We start from the raw sequence: 21,299 nt of genomic DNA, 5'->3' as shown, positions 1-21,299 counted from the left end.
TACAACACTGATATAAAAGAGAGGGAGAGAGAGAGAGAGAAGAGGGAAGATGGCAAAACATATATACATGCTTTAAATAATATACTGCACCTAAAATCATGTCCTTTTTCATACCAACAGAGAAACATTTCTGTAGACGACAATGTGGGCAGAATCTGCGAGTTCTTACATCGATCGCACAATTACCTTGGAACAAACACCGAGTCGGCTGGAAGAGAAACGGCAGAAACAAAGCAAGCTTTTTAATATCGTTAATAACATCGGTAATAGCTTCTTTTCTAATATTGGTAATTTAAATAAAAAATGTTAATTATAATATAACAACAATAACAATAATGAAAACAAATAATAAATTTCTTTTATTTGACAAAGGGGCATCGGATGAGGGGAACATTACAAAGGCATTTAACAATATGGATGGGGAATACATAAAAAAATGAAGGGGGAAGAAAGGGAGAAGACAGGGCAGATGAGGTAAAATGTATAGGTTTTTTTAGGGGTGCATGGGTGGACAGGAAGCTAGTGGTGCCTTGGTCTCTTGGAAGCTGACAGAAGCAAGGCCAGCAAGTGTGTGTGTGTGTGGTGTGTGTGTGTGCGTATGTATACCAGATGTAGGAGTGTATGAAAGTGGAGTATGTATATATGTGTGTGTGTGTGTGTGTGTGTGTCTATGAATGTGTGCATTAGTGCCTACTATATATGCATGCATCCATGAATATGTTTAGGATGCATGTATGGGTGGGTGTTCATAAGTATGTAAATTCCTACATTTGGGTATAAACACATGAATGTATGCGTGTTTGCCTGGAAGAACATACATGCGTGACTGTGTTTTTGTCGTGTGTGTGTGTGTGTGTGTACATACATATGCATGCTTAAGCAGTGGAAGCAGACAACTACAAACAGAAAGAGCCACACACACACACACACAACACACACACACACACACACATTCATAAGCCAGGCTTCCACAGTTTTCTGTCTACCAAATTCACTCACAAGGCATTGCTTGGCACAGGCCTATGGTAGACACTCACCCATGGTGCTTCGCAGTGGGACTGAACCTGAAAACCACATGGTTGTAATGCAAGCTTTTTAGCCACACCACTTTACTGGCACTTGTGCCCCGTGCTAGTAGGGTGCTAAGAGCACCGTCCGAGCGTGATCGTTACTAGCGTTGCCTTACTGGCACTTGTGCCGGTGGTACGTAAAAGGGCACCATTCGAGTGTGATCATTACCAGCGTCGCCTTAGTGGCACTTGTGCTGGTGGCACGTGTAAAAACATTCGAGCGAGGTCGTTGCCAGTACCGCCTGACTGGCCCCCAGTGCCGGTGGCACGTAAAAGCACCCACTACACTCTCAGAGTGGTTGGCATTAGGAAGGGCATCCAGCTGTAGAAACTCTGCCAGATCAAGACTGGAGCCCGGCACAGCCATCTGGTTCGCCAGCCCTCAGTCAAATCGTCCAACCCATGCCAGCATGGAAAGCGGACGTTAAACGATGATGATGATGATGATGATGATGATGATGAACAATGAAAATAAGAGAAATCACCAACCTTGCTCCCTCTTGCATTTCGTCGAAAGAATGCCTTGCACGATTCACAGGTGACTGCATCAAAGTTGTAACCAAGGGCAACATCTCCGCAAACTCGACAACGCTTCTCATCTTTCAATTTCTTCTTCTTTATGCTGTTGCTGTTGTTGTTGTTGTTGTTGTTGCTGTTACTGCTGTTGCTGTTGTTGTTGTTGTTGTTAGTGTTGCTGCTGCTGCTGTTGCTGTTGTCGTCGATGTTCTCCTTCTTGCTCTGCAACATTATAAACGAGGTGCCGGACAGACTGGAGAACTGCACCTCTTCGTAATCCTCCGTGCTCATCAAACATTCCTTAATACTGATCTCGGGTGAAGCTTGTACGGCTAACTCCTGAAAAAAAGCAAGAAACACACAGATAAGGAAAAACACAAACCCAAACAACAAAAGCTCTACCTGCAACGATTTCATCTCAATCGAAGGAGAGGGGCTTTCTCCGTCCGGGTTGCGGATCCGTGGAATAAGCTGCCGGACGAGATGGTGAAGATGCCGACGACCGCTCGGTTCAAAGTCTCCCTTGACCACAAGTGGCCTGAACTCTTTACATGAACACCACCCTGTACATAACTCCATGTCCCCCTACATGGCCTTGCTTTTTGCTTTTTGAGCCAAAAAATTAACTAACAAACTTTTCTGTCCATCTAATTTTCATCTATCAACACACATAATTTATTCATTTCTCTCTCTCTCTCTCTCTCTCTCTCTCTCTCTCTATGTATAAATATATATATAGTGCGTGTGCGCGTGCGGGCATGTATTTATAATCTGTATACAAGAATGCTGTTGAGAGCAGTCTCAAAGTTTTGGCTAGCTAGGCCATTATCAGGATGCCAACAGTGTCTTAGCTGTCTGAAACTTCAAAGTCACTGTCAACAACATTCTTGTATAAGAAAAATAAATTTGTCCTCTAAAGGATAGAGTCAGCCATCAGATCAATGTAAAATTGTTTTTATCATAAGAAAACATATAATAAACACACACACACACACATACTTTTAGAACCATATATTGTGATAAACCTATTTATGACCTCACCTTATGACATAATTAGCTGTCTGTAATAAACCTTCTTCTTATGACCATATAACATCATACTTTGTGATAGATCTTCTAGGCAACGTCCATTGTAATAAACCTATGATATCGTATATTGTGATAAACCTAGACATTCTCTTTATTCTTTTACTTGTTTTCAGTCATTTGACTGTGGCCATGCTGGAGCACTGCCTTTAGTCGAGCAAATTGATCCCAGGACTTATTCTTTGTAAGCCTAGTACTTATCCTATCGGTCTCTTTTGCCAAACCACTAAGTTATGGGGACACAAACGCACCAGCATCGGTTGTCAAGCAATGCTAGGGGTACAAATACAGACACACAAACACACACACGTATATATACATATACATATATATGACAGGCTTCTTTCAGTTTCTATCTACCAAATCCACTCGCAAGGCTTTGGTCGACCTGAGGCTATAGTAGAAGACATTTGCCCAAGGTACCATGCAGGGGGACTGAACCCGGAACCATGGGGTTGGTAAGCAAGCTACTTACCACACAGCCACTCCTGCGCCTATGATGATATTTATTGAAACACACTTTCATATGACATTCCATGTTGGATAAACTTTCGAAAGACTGCATTTCTGCTGTAGTAAACCCTTCTGTGACATCTGGATTGTGATAAATCTACTTCGATGGCAATATCTATGGGGATAAACTTGTTAAGGTAATCTCTACAGATATTCTATAGAAATTATGGCCAGCACTGATTTTTGTTACAACATTTCGTATCCAGGAATGTAAAGTGCACTGCTAACGGAGCAGAACGTGGTATTAACTTATAAAAATGCTTGATATACTATAACGAAATGCTGTGTTGCATAACAAAATGCTGCATACCTACAAATCTCATTAGTCTTGTGATAAACCTTCCCATGATCACACCTATTTCGATCACATGATCACACCTATTTCGATCACATGATCACACCTATTCCTTTTAACATCATACTTTGTAATAAATTCACTTTGACGACATTTACTGTGATAAACTTACTTATAAGAACACCTGATGAGATAAAACTTTTTATGACAATAGCCATTGTGATATTTCCTATGATATCATCTGCTACTGATGACAAAATTTATAGTGACAAATTTTCTGATGGCATCGATTGTGATAAACCCACTGAAGATGACAATTAATTGATTATGTAAGTATATAACAAACACGTCATTAACAATTGGGTCACTTGTGTCACATCCTAAGCCGTACACCTGTATGTAAACTTGACAGGTAAGTTGTTAAACCACAGTGACACATCATACGAGGGGGGTGCTAAAAAGTTCCTGGTTTTGGGTAAAAGAAAACACAGGATGTATCAGTTAATTATGATTTTATTCAACGTATTTCCCTCTCAGATTCACACAATTATTGCAGTGGTCCTTCAGTTTTTCTAAGCCCTGTAAAAGAACTTGGAAGGTTAGCCTCCAACCAGGATCTCACGATATCCTTAAAGCCAGGAACTTTTCAGCCCCACCCCTTCATAAGCTAATGAAGAAATTGCAAATTAGAGATATCGATTGCCTTGATTGACTATAAACATATTCATTTATTATCTTTTTTATATCATACATTTTGTGAACAATATCACAGCTGATCATAGGTTTCTCATCAGCCAATCACTGGTTCACTGCACCAATCCTCATGTGGATACATATTACAGAATAATACACAGGATACCTTGTGGTGTTTTGTTTCAATACTTATACTGTGCTATAGTAAATAGTTTAGCTGTTTACCCAACACTATATATATACATATTTCTCTCTGTTTTTTTTTATCTCTCTCCATCTGTTTTCTCGCCTTATTCCTTTCTGTAGAAGTGTATATGTGTGTGTGTGTGTGGTGTGTGTGTGCGCGTGTGTGCATGTGTGTGTGTGTGTGTGAAACAAAACATGAAAATTGCTTGGTATTATTTACTCTTCATTACACATGTTTCATTTGCTAGTAGGAATCACAAAGATTTACATGTTAGGTATACATGTAAAGAATTTCCAATTAGAAACTCTTCAGATAAAGAATAATTACAATATGTTTATTATAATAATAATATATCAGGTCGTCAAGTATGAAATTTGTAGAAAAGAAAAAAAAAATTTGATAATGTTTTATAAATACAAGGAATAGTTTTATTCACCAAAGTATGCACCCATATTGTCAATACACTTTTGCCATTTCAGTGGTAGCTTGTCCAACCCGGAACTGTAAAAGCCTGGCAATCTAGAGTCAATAAAATCTTGGATGGCCTATTTTACAGCATCGTCGGAATTAAATTTGTTTCCTATCAAAAAGTTATCCAAATTCTGGAAGAAGTGGTAGTCAGTGGGAGCAAGTTTAGGTGAGTATAGTAGATGATGGAGAACTTCCAACTCCAACTCCTGTAGGCTCCAACCTGATCTGGCAATGTCTCTACAGCTGGATGCCCTTCCTAACACCAACCACTTCAAGAGTGTGGTGGGTGCTTTTTATGTGCCACCAGCACAGGAGCCAGTCAGGCAAGCCTGGCATCGATCATGTTCGGATAGTGCTTTTTACATGTCACTGGAAACGTCTGAACCACTCGTAGACTAGTGTGCAGCTCATACACTCCTCTCCATACACTTTCTGCAACTTTGTGTAGGCCTCTGAGCAGGTATTGCCATGACAACTTCCTTTGAACAGCTCTAACTAACTCCGACCAGGTAAGTCTTTAGTCTCACCAGGTCAGAGTTGTCTATCTATGTACACCTGTATCAAATGCATGCTTCAGCAAGGATCTTTGTGGTACTCCAGCAGTTGCCCATGCATGTAGGAGGGCCTCTCCATGTAAGGAGAAAGCAAGGCTGATGCCACTCGGTGCAAGTGCTGCTGCCAGAACACAGAGAACCAGAACTGATAATGCAAAACCATTTCATCCGGCACAAATGATTCCACCAATTCACAGCCCTGGATTCTGGCATTATTCCATATCAATGCTGATGAGGATGAAAGACCTAGTTAACAGCCTTCATGGGATTTGAACTCAGTGTGCAAAATATTGCATAGCATTCTAACTGATATCCTAACTACTCTGCCAATTTGCTGGGACTAAACAGCAACAACAGCAACAGCAACATACACATGCAGCAGATGAGTCTTTTCCTGCCTCCATTTCAATCAGAAAAAATGAAAACAAAAAGAAGCCTTCTGCATTCTCATCACTCATCATTTCGTTTCTGTAGACTTGGCAGCTGCCGTGTTTCTGAAACTGCATCAAGCCAGAGTTTACAGTTACCACAAAAAATTTATAACAGAAAGAATTCACAGACAGAATTTTACAAGAGCTCACAGAACTTCCAAACAAGGCTTTGCAGATCACGTAAGAATAAAAGAATATTCTTCACTCATTCACATCCTTCACTCGCCCAAATATATTCTCTAACTATACAACTTTTATCCTTGACCTTCACCTTCAATCAAACAATATTTCAGGTACTCTATTGCTTTTGACCTTCACCTTCAATCAAACAATATTTCAGGTACTCTATTGCTTTTCACCTTCGACTTCAACCATTCTTCATGTCCTGCTTTTAGGGATTCATTTCATGCTGCAAGTTTAACAAAATACCTTGTGATATTTGTTCCAGCAGCTCATTACATTCTGAGTTCAATTCCTGCCAAAGTCTACCTTGTCTTCCATTCTTTCAGAGTTCATAAAATAAAAGGACCAGTAAAATTCCTGAATTCAAAGTAATTAATTAACTCTTCTCACTCTCAAATTTCAGACCATGTGTCTATAGTAGAAAGGATTATCATCATCATCATCATTATTATTACTATCATTATTTTTTTTTTTAAGGTCCAAGCTGGCAGAATTGTTAGCATACCAGGCAAAATGCTTAGCATTTTTTGTCTTTATGTTCTGAGTTCAAATTCCACCATGGTTGACTTTGCCTTTCAAACTTTCAGGATTGTTAAAATATGTACCAGTCAAACACTGGGGGTCGATATTATCAACTTACCCACTCACCCAAACCTGCTGGCCTTGTACCAAAATTTGAAATAATAATAATCAATCAATCATCATCATCATCATCATCATCAATGCAGTGGTAGTGATAGAAAAAAGAGAGCAACTGATTAAATTCCTTGTGTTCAAAAGTTCCATTCCATTTGATTCCAAGTTTGAAGCTTACCAGTATTGATCCTAGGTAGGGAAGGGAAGGGGACTCAATGAAATAAGTACTGGGGGTTAATATAATCAATTGTGGGGGCAGAGAATGGCAGAAACTATGAAATAATAAGTTTTCAAGAATGTGGCTGGTTATGGTTAACAACAAAACAGCAGCAGTAATCTCTGCAAATGCACCACAACCAATGTGATGACACATATGCATGTGTGTGTGTGTGAGAGAGAGAGGGGGGGAGAGGGAGAGAGAGAGAGGGAGGGAGAGAGAGAGGGAGAGAGAAGAGAGAGAGAGAGAGAGACTCCTTAACTGTCATCAAATAATTGCACCAACTTCCTTTCTTTTAGAAGCAGAAAACAGACATCAAACACAAGCCCCCCACCCCCACCCACCCCTAATTGAAAGCTCCCTTTTCCCCCGTCAGGCACAAAACTTCGGGGCTGCTACCATCACTGTTCACACAAAGAAATGATGGTCTGGAGAGATTGCAGAGAAAATGAAGTGGAAGAAAATAAATGTTTGCTGTATGCAGAAAGTATCCTCAACCAAACCCTTCACAGGCAAGGAACAAAGGTATAAATTTTAGATGAATATCATTGCTGGTTTGGGTGGAGTGGAGATATTGTTGCCAGACAAGTGGATAAATAAAAGGTAAGTTTGTGTTTTAACTGAGAGTGATACTTGATGTCTGGTAACAAAACATGGGTACTGAATGTATAAAATGTGCAAAGTTTAGACAGAAACGTAGCCAGCATCTTTCATATTCTAGCTGCATGTTATGTTAGGTATGTAATGTTAGTGTGCATGAACAACAAAGCAAAAATGAGCTGAGAGAAGAACCATGTGAAAGAGGAATCAAATGTAATCTGCAGGAGAAGAACTGTGGTGTGTATGGAGGATAAAGAATGCCTGGTAATCTAAATGAGAGGAACCTCAACAAGTGAGGATGACCAAGGAAGACATGGGAAGGAGTGGAAGAAGCCAATCTTTAGAAGATGACACCAAACTGTAACAAGTAGCAAGTCACTGGTCCAGTGAATATTCCCCGAACCCATGCAATCATGGAGAAATGGATTTATGATGATGATGATGATGATGATGATGTCACAAATGTGTTCAACTCTTTTTTGTCTATGTTTAAGTGTCTCTTCTGTTGAAGATAAAGTAGAACAATGCTGTGCTGATGAGAGCTATTGCTTTTATCTCCAAGACAATCAGATGGTCTTTTCTTTATTGGCATGTCAGTTTTGGAAGGTTCTTGGTTTTTAAGACTATCCTCTTTTCTAGCTTGGAGTTGTCCAATTGCCACTGAATGGTTGGTTCAGCCTCTCTGGAAGTGAAGATAATTCCAAGAAATCAAGAAATTATCGCATAAACTATTTACTATAACTTTGTCTTTGATGTTCAAATTACAAACCCCTGGCTGTTTTGAGTCATTTCTTTAAGTCCAGTTTCCATTTCAATTAACTGCTTTCTACTTAGCAGAGGAACCATTGAAAAGGACAGGAATTCATTTTATTTCTTATTTTTGGTAAATTGTAATCTTTGTTTTAAGCCTTTTGATGTTTCGGTCATTTCTATTCCTTATTACCCAAAGCCTTGTTTATGTTACCCTCTTGTGTTTCATGCTGTTGTCCATTCATTTCTTCTTTTCGATTCCCATCCAGCAGACATTTACTTCCACCATTCAAGATGAAGTCCTTCACTCAAAATTTTCTTCACTCGAGTCTTCTGTTTCTTCCTGTCTCCTTTCACTTGCACTTTCCATCCATCTTTGCTCTTAAAACATAAAATAGCTCCAGACCCCTCCTAATCAACCCACCTTACCACCTTCCCACCCTGTACCCTGCTTCTCAATAATCCCTGGCACTAATCCTCTCTTCCCAGCCATACTCTCCCTACACACATCCACGAGAAAGAAGCAACTGAAGAGGCATCGAACTGATGGACCAAGTTATGAAATGAAAAGAAAGTGTTGAAACACAACGAATTAGGAAGAAACGTAATTTAGGGGAGATGCAGTTTGGTTTGAGCCAGGACCAGGTCCTCCTGATATTCTTTCTCAGCTATAAAAACCTGTTTGGAAACAGGCAAGGGTTGGTGATAGAGTATTGAACCATAAAAAATTTTCCTCAATAAATTCTGATTCATTTAAGCATAGAAAAGTGGACACTGAAATGATGAGGAGGTGGACAACGAATAGCAGAACTGCAAAGAGGTTCTTAGAATAGCACCTTGATTCCTATCTGCTTAATAGAACAGAAAGTAAAAATAAGTACCTCATCTCTTGAAGATTATTAAAATTTGTGAAATGGCACATCATGATGAAAGTATGTCTGTGTGTGTGTGTTTGCATGTGAACGTTTACACGATCACTCTATGAAAGCATCTCTAGCAAAATATACATATATACACACACACATCTCTTCTGGTATTATTAAAGTGTTTCTTCTAGAAAATCAACTATTCAGTAGCAAGATTATAAATAAAATTCAAAAACCAAAAGAAAAAGATTCTATGAATCTCCTATACTTTCTCATGTTCTTTACGCAGCCATTCACCAATTATTGATTATCTGTATTGCCTGTTTTGGTCTATGGCACCACATTATGGATGTCACTCCAGAGCAATTTAGATATTTTGGGAAGTCTTCAGTGAATCCTTGGAGTATCATTAGATCAAACTGACTTTTACCAGCAGACCGTTTCTAAATTAATTCAGAAGCAGCGAAGCTAGTTTGGTCATTTAAGTTGAAAGACTCATGCAAGGAAGCTCCGTAAACTATAAACACATTTCTGGCCCCACAAGAATGAGAAATATTCTACAGAAGCACAAAAAAAAGGAACACTTGGCAGAAAATTACCCCTGAATTAAAAGTGATAATTAATGATATTGAACACCTGGGGAAAAGAAACTGACAGAGTGGCACAGGTGTGGCTGCGTGGTAAGAAGCTTACTCCCCAACCACATGGTTCTGAGTTCACTCCCACTGTGTAGCATTTGGGTAAGTGTCTTCCATTATAGCTTTGGGCCGACCAAAATCTGGGAGTGGATTTAATAGACAGAAACAGACAGATGTTCAGTGTGTGTGTGTGTGTGTATACATATATAGGCGTAGTAGGTGCAGGAGAGGCAATTTGGCACAGGAGTGGCTGTGTGGTAAGAAGTTTGCATCCCTACCACATGGTTCCAGGTTCAGTCCTACTGTGTGGCACCTTTGTTTCAGTCATTTGACTGTGACCATGCTGGAGCACTGCCTTTTAATTGAACAAATCAACCCCAGGACTCATTTTTTGCAAGCCCGGCACTTATTCTATCAGTCTTCTTTGCTGAACTACTAAGTTACGGGAGACGTAAACACACAGCATCGGTTGTGAAGTGATAGTAGGGGTGAACAGACACACAAACACACATATACGACGGGCTTCTTTCAGTTTCCATCTACCAAATCCACTCACAAGGTTTTGGCCGGCCAGATGCTATATTAGAAGACACTTGCCCAAGGTGATACGCAGTGGGATAGAACCTGGAACCATGTGGTTGGTAAGCAAGCTACTTATCACACAGCCACTCCTCTGTCTACATATATATATATATATATATATATATATATATATATATATATATATATATATATATATATATATATATATATATACATACATATAGTAAGTTTGCAACAATTGTTTCACTAGAAATTTATTTAATGCAGTCATGACAGAGCAGATTGCAGCCTGGTACTTATATTTCCAGCATCGTTAAGCATTGCATAAACTTAGTCCACCATACGTTCATTCGCCAGCATATATATACATGTATATATGTATATATATATATGTATATATATATGTATATATGCTTTATTTGTATATTAAGGCTACCATTGGTTTCATGTTAATCCAAAATGGAGGCGATTGTCATTCCTCCATGTGATCATCACGAAAAATATTCTTGATGATGAGGATGACGATGACGACGATACTGAGGATGGCAATAATGATGATGATGATGATGATGAATACAATGACGATGGATGTCAATGATGATTCATCCATTACATCAGATGGAACTCTGCAGATTTTTCCTGTTTCAGCTCTGATACTCATTAGAAGTTCTGAAAATCATGGAGCTACATTTCCTTTCCAAGAACCAGTGGTCAGCAACATTTTCTCCCCCCCTCATCACCACCCCTTGTGAAGTGTCTTTGTACTTCACATGTCTTTTTTTTATATTTTTTTTTATTCTTCAATAGAAATAAAGCTATGATTGTGGAGCACCACAGAAACCAGCAATCGATAGATGACCTCATTCTTGCCTCAGTCTTTCCAGATGATGTTGACATCAGCTGACTTCAAAAACATTCTTATTTAACAATATCCACTCAATTATATCAGTCATTTCTGATTTTTATCTTCAAGTCTCTACTTATAATATTGGCAATACATTACTTCCAAGTAATCATCTATTACCAATCATCACCCAACTGACATGGTTCCACATTATTATTATTATTATTATTATTATTATTATTATTATGTATGTATGTTTGTCTAGATTTCATTTCAGATTGTCCTGGCATCATGTTGCTGTTGTGATATTGTTTAGATCCAAGTTGATCATGATTGAGTGTACCTATGATCAAAAGCATACCAGATATGGCCATCCCGTTTCCTGTCCATGCACAAAACAATATTGCCTATTGATGAGGTATGATAAGACTGGAATATGCCCAGAGTTGACACTCTACAGCCGAGGGTTGGACGCACTCAACACTGCATTCTAGATTCAATTTTATTCCGTTTATATTCCATGATCTCTTCTTGCCTCTCTGCTTCCTGACACACATATGCACACACACACATGTACTCACATATTCTACATAAACACAAGTATATATATATATATATATATATATATATATATATATATATATATATATATATATATATATATAATATATATATATATATACATAAACATACACACAAATGCACATACACAAGTACATATATACATGTATACACACACACATGAACATACATACAAGCATATGTATGTACAGTTAGACATACATTGAAAAATATACAGACATATATAATTTTTATTGGTCCAGCACAGACACACACACACCCACACATCTGGATATGATGTATGGTCAACATAGATAATCAGAGCAGAGATCTGTCATGTCCAGTGGACACAAGGCAGGTGCAACAGATACCATCGCTTCGTTGTGTCTCAAGAAAATTACACATCTCCACTCCCATAACCTAACATTGCAGATTTGATATCTAAGAGAACATCTCACACATTTTAAGAAGCAATAAACACGCTTAACATATGTTTTACAAAAGAAATTCTATAAACGTGACATCCATCCAGTTATTCTTTTACCGGTTTCAGTCATTAGGCTACAACCTGGCTACAATACAACCTTTGAGAATCTCTGCTCAATCATACTGGCCCTAAACTCTACCCTCCCCTAGTCTGGTATGTATTTTATCCATCTCTGTTTGTGAAGCTACTAAGTTACAGGATATAAACAGACACAATGTAAACAACATCACTTTTTAGACTGGTGTAAGCATAAATAGGCTTTGGTCAAGTGAGGTGCTGCGAAACCAACATGGTTGGGATATGCACTTCGTAACCACACAGCCAAGCTTACATCTCTCTCTTATATATTGTCATCATCATCGTTTAATGTCCGCTGTCCATGCTAGCATGCGTTGGACGATTTGACTGAGGTCTGGCGAACCAGATGTCTGCACCAGGCTCCAATATGATCTGGCAGAGTTTCTACAGCTGGATGCCCTTCCTAACGCCAACCACTCCGAGAGTGTACTGGGTGCTTTTACGTGCCACTGACATGAGAGCCAGCCAGGCAGTACTGGCAACGGCCATGCTCAAATGGTGCTTTCTATGTGCCACCTGCACAGGAGCCAGTCCAGTGGCACTGGCAATGACCTCACTCGAATGTTTTTCATGTGCTACCAGTACAAGTGCCAGTAAGCGACGCAGGTAACGATCACGCTCGAATGGTGTTTTTTTACGTGCCATTGGCACGGAGGCCAGCTTGTTGCTCTGGCAACGATCATATATATATATATATATATATATATATATATATACATACATACATACACACACACATGCTTAAACCTAGTAACCAGTTAATCTAGCAAGTGGGGTCTCATTTCAGTGAAGGAAACCAGTGCACAATGATGCCATCGAGAGGAAGGCCCTGAAATAACGTGCATTTTCTCCTGATGACCCCATAAACTTGCTAACATCTGGTACCTGAATCTTTCAACTAGCAGCACTTGTATCTGAAAGTTGCTAGCAAAAAATCCAAAATAAATGTGCATGTGTGTGTGTGTCTCTCTCTCTCTCTCTCTCTCTCGATGTACACAAGAGATACAACTGCATTGGTGACAGAGTCAATGAAGAGTCTCTAACTGGCCGTTCAATTTGCTAGAAATAATAACCAAATCTTCCCCAAATCAAACCACATTCACTGTTTTAAACAGGGTAAAAATATTGCATAATAAAGTTGTAGCTACTGTAGAAAGGATGAGATGGTGAAAGAGAGAACAGCTTTCATATTAGGTTTACTCAGTCAAGGTTCACCTGGGAGTAGGGAGGGAGCATGTGATGAGAATGAACACTGAGTATTCGCTGGAAAGAGGAAAGTGTCCAAAGCAGAGGAAGACCAACAAAGACAAGAGAGGAAATAGTGGGGTTAGATCTCACATTGTTGGATTTTGCAGGTGAGGTGATACACAGGATTTGGAGGATTAGTGAACTTGCCAGATTGAAAGCTGATACAACCTACACCAGGCTGGAAAACAGATATTGAAATCCACTCACAAGGCTATAGTAGAAGACACTTGCCCAAGGTGCCACTCAATAAGACTGAACCGGGGACCATGTGGTTAGGAAGCAAGCTTTTTACCAGACAGCCATGAAGAAAAAGAATTATAAATAGCTTCTTCCATTAATGCATTTATTGAAAAAATTAACAGTAATTAACATCGCTAAAATTACAATATACAAAAAAGAACCTACATAAGTTGTAGGTTTAAACTTTAATGAAAACCTAATGAATAAATTTTAAATGAAAGCTGTATTTTCTAAAAGCTAAAAAATTTGCAGAAAGCTAAAATTTTAAACCATTTACATATTATAGCAGCAGGTGTGGTTGTGTGCTGTGTCAGAAGCTTGCTTCCAAACAACATGGTCCTGGGTTCAGTCCCATTTCGTGGCATCGTGCACATGTCTTCCACTAAAGCATCAGGCCTTGCAAGTGGATTTGGTAAACGGAAACTGAAAGAAGCCCATCATGCGTGTGTGTGTGTGTGTGTGTGTGTCTTTGTCCCCCACCACTACTCGACAACCAGTGTTAGTGTGTTTACATCCCCATAACTTGGCAGTTGAGCAAAAGAGACTGATAGAATAAGCACCAGGCTTAAAAAAAAAAAGTATTGGAGTTGATTCATTCAACGGAAAGTTCTTAGAGACGCTGCTTCAGTATGGCCACAGTCTAATAACTCAAACAAGTAAACAGTGAAAACAAACTTAAATAAATATTTACACAAACTTAAAATAAATAAATAAATAAGAGAACAAGTCACAGTTCCAAAGCATTCTTTGAGAAGATCAGGAGAAATTATATATAAAAACAAAAAAACAGGACAACTAGACACACAGCCATTCTGCCTTTTCTCTTACCAAACAACAGAGTAGACCTAAAACCACATTATTCAATCTGTCCTTCATTTTATTAAGAAAACAGTGAAATATGAAGAAGATTTGGCTGCCATTTCTCACAGGTCAAGTGACCTCATAGATAGTTGCGTGTTGGTTTGAGTAGCAACAGTGTTAGCAGCAGCAGCAGCAACAGCAGCAGCAGCCAGTGACAGCAGCCTCATCTGTGATCATAGCAACAGCTGTAATGTCAAAAATGTGAACGTCTGCTAAATTTGAACAGTTTTTTTTTGTGTGCCAGTGCTTAGCTGTGATTTCATGGAATGACACACATAGGAAATAAATCTTTCCCTGGATAGAACAGGTGAACTGGAACTTCCTAATGCAATCTCAAATAAAATCTAAGCTCCATGTTATCCTTCCTTTACTTGTTTCAGTCATTCGACTGTGGCCATGCTGGAGCACTGCCTTGAAAAGTTTTAGTTGAACAAATCGACCCCAGGGCTTATCTTTTTTAAGCTTAGTACTTATTCTATCAGGTTTTTTTTGCCAAACTGCTAAGTTATGGGGAGGGATGTAAACACACCAACACCAGTTGTCAAACAGTGGTGGGGGACAAATACAGATACAAAGACACACAGACACACACACAACACTAACTCCCAGTTTTGACCCAGATCATTTATTTAAATTTCTCATGATCTGCAAGGCATGGACATGTGATTAAGAAATTAGTTTCCTAACCACATGGTTTCAAGTTCAGTTCCACAGCTAGGCACCTTGGAGACAAGGGTCTTATACTTTTAGCCTTGGATAAATGAAAGCCTTGTGAGTGAATCTGGTAGTTGAAATTGAAAAGTCCACTGTATATATATATATATATATATATATATATATATATATATATATACATATATATATATATATATATATATATATATATATATATCTATATATATATATATATATATATATATATTATATATATATATATACAGAGTGCAATGGGTAAATTGTAGCCATTTTGTATTTATAATTTCGAGCATGCGCATTGCTTGTTTTTGATTTTGTCGATTACACAGTATAGTAGGGTCAGTTGGGTACTGTCTGTGAGAAAAACAGCATCATGATGCAATTCACTCTGCCAGAAATTTGCTGTACTGCTTGGCATTCGCGCCGGAACCTCTAATACAAAACATTTCAGAGTGTTTGGGTGTCAATCTGAGGACACGTACTGAGAGTGATAAAAATCAAACATCCAGTCAACATCATGGGATTTGCAGCCATCACTAGTGATGGCGACATTATGCCTCCAGTCATCTTCCCACATGGCCTCGGACTCAACATGGAGGCCTACATTAAGTACTTGGAGAAGGTAGTGCTGCTCTGGGTCAAGAGGGTGGATGCTGGAAGATCCTATGTCTTGCAACATGAGCAGGAGAGCCCAGCATGGCTATCAGACAATTTCTACGACCACATCACCCTTATAATGTGGGAAGATGTATAAATTTACTAAAACCATTAAATGGTTAACTACTTTTTGAAGTCTGACGTTCATGCTGGTAAACGGTCTGGGCCATATTTTACATTGCTTGGAGTTACTACCTATCGCAATGGAGCACATATTTAATTTCTCCTTTGCAGTAAACGATTCATAAGTTCTGCTCATCCTGACAATAACGGTAATGACAAATTTTAAAGTTTGCTTTACATTTTATAAGTGTGAAAAGAATTAAGATTTTGATACTCTCTATCAAAGGTTCCGACAAGAATAGGCAGTGTTGGTAATTCTTATCAGCAGCTTTTCCTGTGATTTTAGTTTGAGAAGACATACAGAAGTATGCTAAAGTTCGGACATAATCTCTTGTGGGCAAGAAATGTAAAATGTAGTTTATGATAAACAACTTTGTAATTTAATCGTTTTCAATGTGATACTGTTAAACAGAAATTATTTTTATTTAATGAAAATTTAATAAAATCTATTCATAAGTGAATGAAATTATGCTAAATACAACTGAATTGCAAACCTTTTTTCCCTGACTATATTGGTAATTCTGAAAACTTTTAGGTGTGAATTTTACATGAGTAGAAGCTTTTTTTTTATCAAATTTTATCCTGAAAATCACCTGCATAAATTACACAGGTGTGCAAATTACATGGGTTTTTACGGTACTTGCCATTATTTTGAACTGCACACAGTTAATATGACATTTCACTGCAGCTGAACCTCCTGCACACAGCTGTCATCCATATGCAAGTTTGGACACTTCACACTACATTGAAATAAACAAACACCCTACAACGGAGACACAACAACCGAGTCTCCTTCAGTTGTAGAAACAATGACACAATTATTAAACATTTCAAAGAAACAATATTGTACCACACCCACCATCAGTGATGGCTCGTAGATAAAATTAGTCGGAGTATTGCCTCAGAAAATGTTTAGCCGTTGTTTTAATATTGTGTAAAAGGAAACAAACACATAAAAAGAAAATTTATACATAAACTTAATTGGTTTGTGTTTTAGTCACTGCCGGGTAGTGTGTTTAATTTGTTCACCGAACACCGCTGTGAATTCCCCCTTGTTTTTCAAAAATTCTCCCCTAAATTACAAAATAAGGGGAGGGGGAATCCTGGCAGCAAGACCGAATCTGGAAGCAAGATAATAATCTAATTCTACACTTTATCACATTTGGGAATATAAACATGTTTTTAAGCACAACACACGTGGAGTCAAAAAAAGAAACACAGGGGTCAGCAGTCATTCACACATTGCTCCCTCTCTTCCTAGTGTGAAGCTTCCTATCTCGGACATGTGAGCATGCACACAACAGCCAAATATCATGTCGCTGGAACTGTGAAACACACAGTTCTATACAAGGATTTTTGTATTTTTTTCATAAACTAAGGGGTGGCTACTGACATTAAGCTTAAGGATTATATAATGTACAAGTATAAAAAAAGAATTAAAGAAAAAAGGGACTCATTACATTAATGTTATCGATGATATAAAGTGGAAATAGTGGGGGAGCTGCATGAGCCACAGTGTCTATACACATACCTGAATAACACACGACTAAAAGCTCAAAACTTACAATTTTGAATGATCTTGCCTGATGATCACAAATACCATTGCCAAAACTACCAAGTCACAAGACTAGGACTCTCCTCCTGGGCCAGAAAAATACTTCAGCCCTGATCTGTCTGTCGCTGAGTATTAAGAGTATTGCTGGCATATCTATGACAGAGCTGGACACACCAGAGTCTCTACTGCAACCAGTAAAACCCAATCTGACTAACTGGCAAAGATTCAATCACCAACATTCATCAATCATTAACCCAGACATTTCCATGCTACAACAACAGCCTGTGTAACTGACCTCCACACAAGAACACCTGGCACACACCTCCTCCTGTTACCCCTAATGTGTCTCTCAAGATCCAGTTCTCATCTAAATCAGCTTCATCTGACTCATCATCATCGTCGTCATTTCAGCATCCACTTGTCCATGTCTGCATGGGTTGAACAGAGTCGACTGAGACATATTTTCGGCAGCCAGATGCCATTCATGTTGCCAACCCTCACCTGTATTACCAAGCAAGGTAATACTCCCCCCAAGGGCCAGACATCTTTGTACTCCAGAATATATTGGAAATGAATGACACGTCATGCATCGGAGGAATACTCATTTACAACTCTCATGTGATGTGAAAACAAGGAAACACAAACACATACATACATGCACACACACACACACACACACACACACACAATGGGCTTCTTCCTTCAGGTTCCATCTGTCAAATTCGTTTCCAAGACTTTCGTGAACCCAGACACTTGCCCAAAGTGCCATGTAGTGGGATTGAACCCAAAACCATTTGGTTGGGAAGTGGACTTTTTAAACACACAGCCCCATCTAACCAACTTATATAAGAAGTATATATAGAAGTATATAGGTGCAGGTGTAGCTGTGTGGTAAGAAGTTTGTTTTCCAACTCCTTGTTTCTGGGTTCAGTCTCTCTGTGTGACACCTTAGGCAAATGTCTTCTACCACAGCCTTAGGCTGACCAAACCTTTCTGAGTGGATTTCATAGACAGAAACTGAAAGAAGTCATTTTCCATGCTGGTATGGGTTGAACAGTTTGACAGGAGCTGGTCAGCCAACGAGCTATCCAGACTCCAATTGTCTGTTATGGTACTGTTTCTACAGCTGGATGCCCTTCCTGATGCCAACCATTTTACAGAGTGTGCTGGGTGCTCTTTATGTGCAACCAGCTAGGGTGCATCCACATAGCACCAGCACAAGTGCATTTTATGGGGCACGAACCTGTAAAGAACAAACCTGTATGTATGGATGTGTGTGTGTGTGTGTGTGTGCACACACGTGCATGTGTGTTTGTTCCCCCACTACTGCTTCACAACCAGTGTCGGTGTGTTTATGTTCCCATAAATGAACAGTTCAGCAAAACAGACCAACAGAATAAGTGTCAGGCTTTACAAAAAAATAATGTTTTTTCTAAAAATCTTGAAGGTGATGCTGCAGCATGGCCACAGTCTAATGACTGAAACAAGTAAAAGGTACGCATCCTTTCCATTAAAGCAACCAACTGGCAGAGTCACGAGAGGCTGCTTTGCAGTAATCTTCCCGGCTCGGGTGTTCTGAGTTCACATCTCATCGAGGTCAACTTCCTCTCACATCCCTCCAAGTTTTACAGATAAAGTACAAGTTATGTACTCTGATCAATTCTTCTCTCTTTCTCTCTCTCTCTCTCTCTCTTCCATAGTCAGATCTGAGAGGCTGAACCTTTCCAGGTCTGTGGTCAGGCCTTGAGAACGATGGGGCTCTGCCCTGTCTAAAAGGTGTTACTACCATTCCATCAACGGAGAGCTAAACCCCTTCTGCCAGCCCCTTGGAGATTTAATAAAGAATTTGGCTGGAAATTCTAAGGATGTTACTAACTATGAGAGACACCTGACAACGGCTGGAGGACACAATGGATGAAATGCTGTGTCTATCGCAACCAAGATGAGGACATTGCTCCGAATATATCAAAATGTAATAATAATAACGATTCCATATCTCAGAAATTCAGGCAAAGTGTGTATGTGTGTGTGTGTGTAAACATATATACACATATGCATACATCTGTCTATCTATCTATCTATATACATATGTTATTTATATATATATATATATGTGTGTGTGTGTGTGTAATATATATATATATATATATATATATATATATAATATAAACATACAGAGGACAAATTCAAATATATTCATGTCGGGGGAAAAAATACTGTAAAGAAATAGTGTACACACAGACACACACTGATATACACAGATACACATATGCAGATACACACATATACACACACGTGTCTGTACAGACACACACCCGTACTGTTTCTGTTATTATTGCCAGCAACAACTTCCCACCACTTCTTTCCTTAATACTACCACAACCATCACCATCACCATCACCATCACCATCACTACATATATCAATGCCATTATTATTAGCTGAAGCAAACCTCTTATTCTCAACAACCAGACTACTACTACTACTACTACTACCAATATTAGTTACGATGATGGTGGTGGCGGTGGTGGTGGTGGTGTGGTGGTGGTGGCAGTGACAGTGGTGGTAGAAGTAGAAGCGGTTGTAATTTATAGAAAGGTGTTTGGAAATCAATGTATTAAGAGTCAATGAACTTGAGGTGTTAACTGTGTGAAGTAAGCAGTGCACAACATGTCTAAGTGAATGCACACAGGCCTCACACACACACGCACACACACATATATCCACAATGCAGACACACAGACACAGAGCCTCACACACACACACACACACACACACACACACACTTGTGCACATTAGGGCTAATAGAACCATGACAACAACAATAACAGAAGCAGCATAAATGTTAACATCGACAATGAACAGGTAATTAGAATGACTTGGCTGATATAGGAATGGGTAAAACGGGGGGGGGGGGCACGAAACAAAAACACCATCTGTTAAAGATGGCTTCATTTGAAATAAAGAGTTAATGGAAATTAACCGTGAATTAATTAATTAAAAAAAAAAAACTACACTGAGAACCAAAGAGAATTTACTCCTTCTGCTGCGACCGTTTCACTGGGATGGCAATCATACCACTACTCAGACTATGCCAGGATCTGGAGAAAGCATATTATTGACAGAAATATTGAGTTGAAGAAACTTACACACATTATATTAGAACAACACGATGGAGCAGAGGAAATTAGCCACACTCTTTTATTCTTTTGGTTGTTTCAGTCATTTCACTGTGGCCATGCTGGGGCAACACCTGTAGTCGAGCAAATCAACCCTAGGACTTATTCTTTGTAAGCCTAGTACTTATTCTATCAGTCTCTTTTTGACGAACCGCTAAGTAAATGGGGACGTAAACACACCAGCATCGGTTGTCAAGCGATGTTCGGGGGACAAACACACACACACATATATATGATGGGCTTCTTTCAGTTTCCGCCTGCCAAATCCACTCACAAGGGTTTGGTCGGCCCGAGGCTATTAGTAGAAGACACTTGCCCAAGGTGCCATGCAGTGGGACTGAACTCGGAACCATGTGGTTGGTAAGCAAGCTATTTACCGCAGTCACTCCTGTGCCTATGCACTGCTTGGGAACAAAAAAATAATACCCACACACCATGAGACAAAAGAAAATTACCCACATTGCCTGAGGAAAAAAGAAAATTACCCACACTATTCTGGGAACTAAAGAGTTACCCAAACAA

At 39.1% G+C, this 21,299-nt stretch overlaps 1 protein-coding gene across 3 annotated transcripts in view; it reads right to left on the bottom strand.

Moving 5' to 3' along the window:
- LOC115223314 (nuclear hormone receptor HR96) overlaps window positions 1–21,299 on the bottom strand; it is a 95,410-nt gene that overhangs the window by 3,217 nt on the left and 70,894 nt on the right. For 2 of the 3 annotated variants that reach the window (XM_029793826.2, XM_036512301.1), the window contains exons 2-3: window positions 1,560–1,925; window positions 91–208 (exon numbers count right to left, since the gene is read on the bottom strand). In XM_029793826.2, the coding sequence (XP_029649686.1) occupies window positions 91–208; window positions 1,560–1,925 (484 nt within the window). Of the gene's footprint in view, window positions 1–90; window positions 209–1,559; window positions 1,926–6,245; window positions 6,306–21,299 lie in introns of those variants that run through there. The other variant, XM_036512300.1, reaches the window with a different exon arrangement.

Source organism: Octopus sinensis, linkage group LG22, assembly GCF_006345805.1.
Source record: "Octopus sinensis linkage group LG22, ASM634580v1, whole genome shotgun sequence".
In the NCBI taxonomy this organism is placed as follows: Eukaryota; Metazoa; Mollusca; class Cephalopoda; order Octopoda; family Octopodidae; genus Octopus; species Octopus sinensis.
The sequence above is the reverse complement of the archived record's forward strand: the minus strand, read 5'-3'. Positions and strand labels throughout refer to the sequence as shown.